The sequence below is a fragment of the Rhagoletis pomonella genome, unplaced genomic scaffold (genome assembly GCF_013731165.1).
Source record: "Rhagoletis pomonella isolate Grant_MI unplaced genomic scaffold, Rhpom_1.0 Rhpom_scaffold_00008, whole genome shotgun sequence".
Classification (NCBI taxonomy): Eukaryota; Metazoa; Arthropoda; class Insecta; order Diptera; family Tephritidae; genus Rhagoletis; species Rhagoletis pomonella.
Genome location: NW_023458562.1, coordinates 28,102,509 through 28,109,506, shown reverse-complemented (window position 1 = coordinate 28,109,506; position 6,998 = coordinate 28,102,509). Strand labels below are relative to the sequence as shown.

The 6,998-nt window shown below is 35.2% G+C and overlaps 4 protein-coding genes across 6 annotated transcripts in view; 2 read left to right on the top strand and 2 right to left on the bottom strand.

The window, feature by feature from the left end:
- Nucleotides 1-193, bottom strand: part of LOC118744581 — a 761-nt gene extending 568 nt beyond the window's left edge. Inside the window, exons 1-2 of the mRNA XM_036477705.1 lie at nucleotides 137-193; nucleotides 10-80 (exon numbers count right to left, since the gene is read on the bottom strand). Coding sequence (XP_036333598.1) covers nucleotides 10-80; nucleotides 137-193 — 128 coding nt within the window. The remainder of the gene's footprint in view (nucleotides 1-9; nucleotides 81-136) is intronic.
- Nucleotides 1-6,998, top strand: part of LOC118744576 (leucine-rich repeat-containing G-protein coupled receptor 6-like) — a 175,025-nt gene that overhangs the window by 88,352 nt on the left and 79,675 nt on the right. The gene's annotated exons all lie outside the window — the stretch shown is intronic.
- On the bottom strand, nucleotides 4,910-5,532 carry LOC118745248. Its single transcript, XM_036478774.1, has 2 exons — nucleotides 5,470-5,532; nucleotides 4,910-5,413 (listed from the first exon to the last, which is right to left on the bottom strand). Exons 1-2 carry the CDS (start codon nucleotides 5,530-5,532, stop codon nucleotides 4,910-4,912), a joined length of 567 nt encoding a protein of 188 aa, XP_036334667.1.
- The window catches only part of LOC118745246, a 2,839-nt gene continuing 2,076 nt past the window's right edge, over nucleotides 6,236-6,998 (top strand). The window contains exon 1 of the mRNA XM_036478773.1: nucleotides 6,236-6,265. Within this exon, the coding sequence (XP_036334666.1) occupies nucleotides 6,236-6,265 (30 nt within the window). The remainder of the gene's footprint in view (nucleotides 6,266-6,998) is intronic.

Here is a 6,998-nt window from a genome sequence, read left to right as displayed (position 1 = left end):
AAATCACATTCATAGAGGGTCTCCCTCAAGCCCTTTAAACATTCGGAGGCTTCATTTTTCACATTATATGGTTGCTCAGCCTAAAATTATTTCTAGTAAATCATTGTTCTCTGATAATTCTTCAATATGTATTTACCTTTGATAATCCACTCAGGGAACAAAGGACGACAATTGCGAACGCAGAGTACTTCATGCCGACTTTATTTGCAATTTGTATAAATAGACTTTTCACCGGATTTTCCGGAAAAATGGGAATCACTGTTTTGTTCGACTGGTATTTATAGGTTAATTTTATAAGTGAAAAACTAAAATCATTGATAGCACAAAAACATGAAACTCGTGTTATCATTTACGGAGATATTCTAATTGAATTGCAAATATATATTTATGATACAACTTGTTTTTCACTATCATTCATCTCGGCTCTATTGAGTATGTACCAATTGGAATAAAGTACCTTTGCTGCAAGACCATAGCAAACTAGTTCTCAGGAGCGGACGAAGAAAATTTGAAAACTATTAAATATTGCCATTAAGAGTGTAAAAAATCTTTAAGGAGTTTCCATTACAATATACACATTTTCTTCTTCATTCAACAATCATGCTACCAACTAAGACAATAATTATTATATTATTAAAAATATTTTAAGTCGTACTAACCCAAAACGCCGTATCAAAATGTACTCAGCTATTCAAAGAAGGCCTTATTGCCGACCACTGACTTTAGGCACCTAAATGCTAAGATACATAAAATAATATATTACTTCTGGTCTTTTGATCACACTGCGCAAAATCTAATCAATATTTTGTAAAAGAATTTGAACCTCTCTTACGATATAGGGAACTATTTTAAGAAGCAAGTGGCTATAACAAACGATGTACAACTCAAATTTTCTAAAATTTTTAATGGAAAACATTTTCAGCTGTACTTTCAACAATTTTCCTTTTTTTTTTTGTAAATGTAGAGAAATTATCAAACTCTTGTTTGCCTAACATGTGTGCAATTGACTGCATGCAGTTTAATTAAATTTATATTTTGATCAGTTTTAATTGAGCATTGTCATTGTATAAAGCCGACAGAACTTTAATAAAACAAGTAAAAAAGTTTAAAGTTCGAGCGGAGCTGAACATTAAACACCCGGCGCAAGTATTCGATACAGTTTTTTTCACCTTTCCAAAAACTACCGCTACGTGGTAAACAGGGGTGGTTTTACGTCTATATCAAACATTTTCGATAGAATGTTCAGTTAGATAAACTTTAGATAATGAAATAAACTTATATAGTCATATGTGGACGGCATCACGCCCATTTTCCAAAATTCCATAACAATGTTAGTCCTTTTCAAGTGATTGTTTTGTAAGTAACAACTTTTAGTAAATTAGCGTTCTTAAATTTCGAAATATCGAAGTTTCAAGCATTTCTGAAATTTACCGTTATATGAAAAGTGGCCGTAATTTTAGTCCAATTTCAATAATTTCAATAATCAACGGTTCGCTTTTATGTGGCAAGCACAATAATAATACCGTGTTTGGCTCAAACTGGTCGAACGGTTATCCATATACACATTTGTGGTCATAAACGGGGGCGGTGCCATGCTCATTTTCAAAATTTTATCATAAACGTATTTTCTGCTATAGAATTATTGCAAGTATCAATTTTGAATAAATTATCTTAAGTATTTATTGATCCTTTGCCTAACGAATTAAACATGGCGATGTCATTGGAGCCTACCGAGCCGTGCGCGTGGCATGACCTTTCGCTGGCGATTATCTGGTGCAAAATTGGCATTGACCAATCGCTAGCTTATGGTTGTTTCTTGTCACCAGTAGGACTGAAGGATAGGGCATTTGTTCATGCATATTTATACCAATCTGGTGTTTCACAGCCAAGTGATAGTCAAATTGCTGCATTTGTTGTTTTTTTGAATTGCTGTTGCTTTGTTTTCGATATCATACATGCCAGCAAAACCAAATTAAATGAAAAAATTACAGCTTTTCAAACCATGTTTTTTGTTTTAAGAAAAAATACGGGAATTTCCTGCACTCCAACCAGTAGGCGCGAACTCTACCGACAACTAGTTGCGTTTATAAAAGCTCAGCTTGAAGAGCAAAGCAGGTGATTGTCGGTGGTATGCTATTACATTGATAAAAACTCTCCATTAGGCATTTTCGCGCCAAACCGATATATTGCGGCACTTTTGTTGTCCGCGGTATGTTACTAATGGGAAAGTCCAAGGTGCTTATTTGCATACACCGTTGTGGCGATCGTTTTTAGGATTAACGGACATGTGCAAATTTATTGGGCACCAACTACACCGACACTGAGGCCCGATGGTTTTGCGGACCGACGCGTTCGTTAGAGAGGTACTTAGACCGTAGGTAAACAGGATCTAGGAGTGGCCCAGTCTTGGCGGCAGTGTGGGTACCGGATTTAGGCGGCATAACCGCGCGGTAGCATAAGTATCCTCTGTGTTGTTGCCCCTATTTGGCCATTAGTGTTGTCGGCAGTCTTTCCCTATTGTATTCCTTATCCCGTCCTTCTAGTAACTCGCAGCCAGAGTGCAGTCACTTGCGGGTTAAGAATATCCCCTGCAGCTCAGGCAGTAGTGCGTATGTGTTTGTAGCCTTTTGGTTGGACCTCACCTCGGTTGTACCTTAAAACAAGGTTTTATTTTGGGCCATTTCATTGTGACTGGTGGGACATTTTACTCCACAATATGTTAAATTTTTAATTATAACTATATCAACGGAACTTTTACAATCACAAAAGATACTTGCGAGCTTCGCCTGAGATCGCTATTACACCTCTAACCACTCTCTCTGGGAGATACAAATATCCCAACAAGTTGCATTATCGGATGTCTATAACCAAACTTATGAGGCGAGTATCTCCTGTTACCTCAGGGGACTTTATAAAATCACACTTTTTTTTACTAAACTCAGCTTTAAAAACTTTATTTATTTATTTTTTCAAAATCAAATCAAAAATCAAAATCAAAATCAAATCAAAATGTAAGTCATGGCTGAAAAAATAGCTAACTTAACAAATTAAATATTTTGTTCGTTATTACAACTTCAAAAATTCTTAAGATAAAAGGATACATTCTTGTAGGGAAGAACTTATTTTATAAATATGTTTCGTAGTCTCACAAAATCTAGGCAGCTTAAGAGTAAGTTGTGGTTCCACTCATTTATTACTCATTGTATTGTAAACAGCTGCGACAATGGGCGCGTTCATAAGACGTAGCTTTTGAGCCCATCTGCTACGAAACTGTTGGCAACTGCTGAACTCAACCATTATATCTTAGAAACGGCTTGATGAATATGCTGTCAAATGAACAGCTGTAAAAGTAAACAAATGAAATCGCAATAAAGAGAGATAGTTGCGCCGATAGTATTTAGAATTCAACGCTGAGCTGCCGCCGTGTTGAAAACATCGTTCAGTGTTATAATGAATATATATAGCAAACATCTTAAAAATCATATATTTAGAAACAATACACTTAGCAAAAGGGAAAGTGGCCAACTTATCAGCAACGTGATTCCCTGCATTATCATTATGGCCTGGTACCGAATTGAGTCTGACCTAGCAAAATTTCCTTGGCAACGTCGAGACACTTCCGTCAAACTTCGATCCATCCATGTAAAATTCAGCGGTGTCATCTTGCAACTACATACAGCTACCCGTTCGCTCATTCGTAAAGGTGATTTGAGTGTCATAAGAGCTCAAAAACCAGTCTAACTACGCAGATATCGGATGGAGTCGAAGCCTTTCTGGCGAGGGAAAATGCAAACATGTGCGTTATATTTGTACTTTTTAAAAAGTACGTTTACTTACATAGATGCAGATGAATTTGAATATTTTTAAACATATTTGGAGGGCATATTTTTTAAATGCGTTTTCTCGAAGTAAAACATCATGACAGAATTTGTCTTCATCATTTTTTTTATTCCATACCTAACGCTAACAGGTCTATTCTGCCCTGGTAATAAAAATTTTGTAACCGGTAAATAAAGTACCTGTCAATTTTTAAACCCTTTTCGCATGCTGTGTACTCGTGTAACCTCTAAATGTTGTTACCATTTTATAAGCTGGTAACAAAGTATTGCCCCGTGAAATATGCAATTCCAGAATTTCCACAATTCCTCATAGCGGAATTGCTGAATATTAACTAGAATCGCGGTAACAAGAGCCGGTAACATTTTTTTGTAATAAAGTTGAACGGTTACAAAATCTTCGGTAACGTGCAGAATATACCTGTAAAAGTCGCACTAAACATTTTAACGCTATTTTGTAGTGAGTGTAGTTTGAATGATAGAAGAAGTGGTCGGGTGTTTCGTTGAAATTCGTTGCTGAAATAGTTTGATGTTAATATAAAATGTTGAAAAATTTATTACACGTAAAAAATACTCACTTACTATGGCTCAGCTGCCACTTTTCTTCAAGAAATATATTTGGTCGTTTTTATGTATTTATTCGCGAAGCCTGCGTTGCCCTATTCATAGTTTTCATCAAAGAAGAGAGAAAAACGGGAGTACATACTTTTCTTTGAGAGCTAATTTCTTCAGTGATATGGAGTTTTCGCATTTTTTGAGAGCTGGATACCAAGGAGTTAATCACATTTCTAGAAAATTTTCCACAATAAGCATTCGAGGTGCATATATGTGAATACATTAGGGCGGCTCAAATTTTTTATAATATATGAAAATTCGTATATACATATAATTTTTTTTAAACAATCCTTGTAAAAAATGTGAACATTTAGCTTTTAAATTTCTGTGCTTCAATATCCTTGAAGAATTTAATTGGTATTGTTAATTTTTATTTAAAATATTCACTCCATATTCACTAGCCAATCATTTTCACAATTCAAATCAATATTCCCTAACACCTGCACTATTTTCAGCGCTTAGTCGCGATCTTCGACACGCAGATAAAATGCACCCCCACCAACACTTAACTCGTCTTTGAAAATTGTTAGAACGCCTTTTATAATGCCACGCGGTATTTGATTTGGCCAAGATTCGGTGTCGAACTCCAAATTTTTTATGTAGTATTCACCTTTTGGTATGGGACAAAGGCCAGCCTGGGTTACAACTGGGAAATTGGTAATCTTGCCTTGAATAAACGACGGCTGCAGCACTTGGCCGTAATAACCTTTGATACCCTCACAAATGGGGGTGCGCGGCACACCCATAGGCAATCGCTTGAACTGATCATCGCCTTGTGGTGAAGAAAATAACTCTACTTGAACCTTATAGTGATCGCTAGCCATGTCTTCGTCGAATGTAATGGTGCCGTTAAGTAGACGTTGTCGGCCGATTAATTTTATTTCACTCATATGAAATTTGGTCTCCTTAAAGCCATTGAAATGTTCGACACCTTCATTTTTCACAGTATATGATCGCTCTGCCTAAAATTATTTCTAGTAAATTCATAGCTTCGTTTAGAGAATTCTTCAAGCTTTACCCTTGATAATTCACTCAGCGCACAAAGGATGGCGATTGCGAACGCCGAGTACTTCAACTTCATGCCGAGGGAAGTGCGTTAGCAATGACAGTGTAAATAAAATTTTCATCAGATTTTCAAAACAATACTCGCCCGGTATATATAGGTTTATTTTATAAGCGACTGCCTAAAATCATTGATAGCACAAAACATGAAAATCGCGTTTTTATATGCGTGGTGATTTTAATTAAGTTGCAAAATTTATGAAGCAGGTAGTAGCATTAGGCAAAATATTTACATACGTGTATTTTGTTGTTGCTTCTGGTCTCTAAAGTGCCAGAAAAGTATTCTGATTTTTTTAATATCAAAATATGCCATGTGAAAAAATCTAGCCGAAGTTACCAAAACTTTTTTTTCAACCGCTTCTTTGCATGAAAAAAGGTTTCGCATGCAAATCGATTTTTACAATTCAGAATTTTTGTAAACGAAATTAAGAATATTTGACATTTTTGAGACCAAATATAGTGGAAAAAATCAAAACAGCTGCTTTACTGCAACCACGTGTTCAAAATGCCTTGTAATGGTAGGCAAATTTTCAATTTATCTAGAGTGTAACAAAATATTAATTATGTATAACAAAAACTTTTTTTTCTCCCAATCTACATATTTTAGTTTAGGCTATTGAGTATTGATTTAAAATAATTGAACATTAAAGCCGAATTTTTACTTGGCATTGAAATGAAAAAAATGTATGCCATTTAAAAAATTGTATGTGCAATAAGACAGTATGACCATGTTCGTGAACGTAATGGCACAGGTATTTTTTAATGCCCAACATTGTCATTAAATTTTTTTAAATTTAATGCCAAGTGGAAATTTAGCATAAGCTTCAATTACTCATACAATGAGTTATACATCACGTTTTTTATTACAGTTGTTGATTTGCAAACATGCCATTAGAATTCCAATGAAAAGAGAATGTATTTTTTGCAAATTACAATTTTATACGTGGCTCTTTAGCTCTCCATTAAATGTAATGTTAGCAAATGATAGCCTACATTTAATTAAATTTATATTTTGATCAGATATGAATGACATTGTACAAAACCGCTTATTGTTATAACCGCTAACGTGGCGATCCCATCTTTTAAAGCTGGACATTGTTAAATGCTAGACATTGTTGCACGATTCAGCTACAACATACGTATGAATGTATGTATGTTTATATGTATATGTATTTTTAAATACTCCAACAGCATATTCCCTGTTCTCCGTGACTATTTTCTTGCCGCCTAACTGCTCTGTGCCAAATGGTCTCCAAAGGTAAAGGTGTACTGCGCTTTCGATATTAGCCTCTCATCTAACTTGAGCTTTACTGTTTTTGGAAGAAAAATTTTTAGCCGGATAATATTTCGAGTATACAACACAGATTTTTTTCCTGTCTTTGGCGACAACATCACTTTGCAGTCTTCCACGCTTCCATGATGTTGGTATACATATCGAAAAAAAAAAAAAAAACGTACTAGTATTAAGTGACTCATGTCCTGGAG

Coding starts and splice junctions, on each gene's coding strand:
- LOC118745248 (XM_036478774.1), bottom strand. CDS start 5,532: ATGAAGTTGAAGTACTCGGCGTTCGCAATCGCCATCCTTTGTGCGCTG. Junction 5,414..5,469: donor CGCTGAGTGAATTATCAAGG/GTAAAGCTTGAA, acceptor AAATAATTTTAG/GCAGAGCGATCATATACTGT.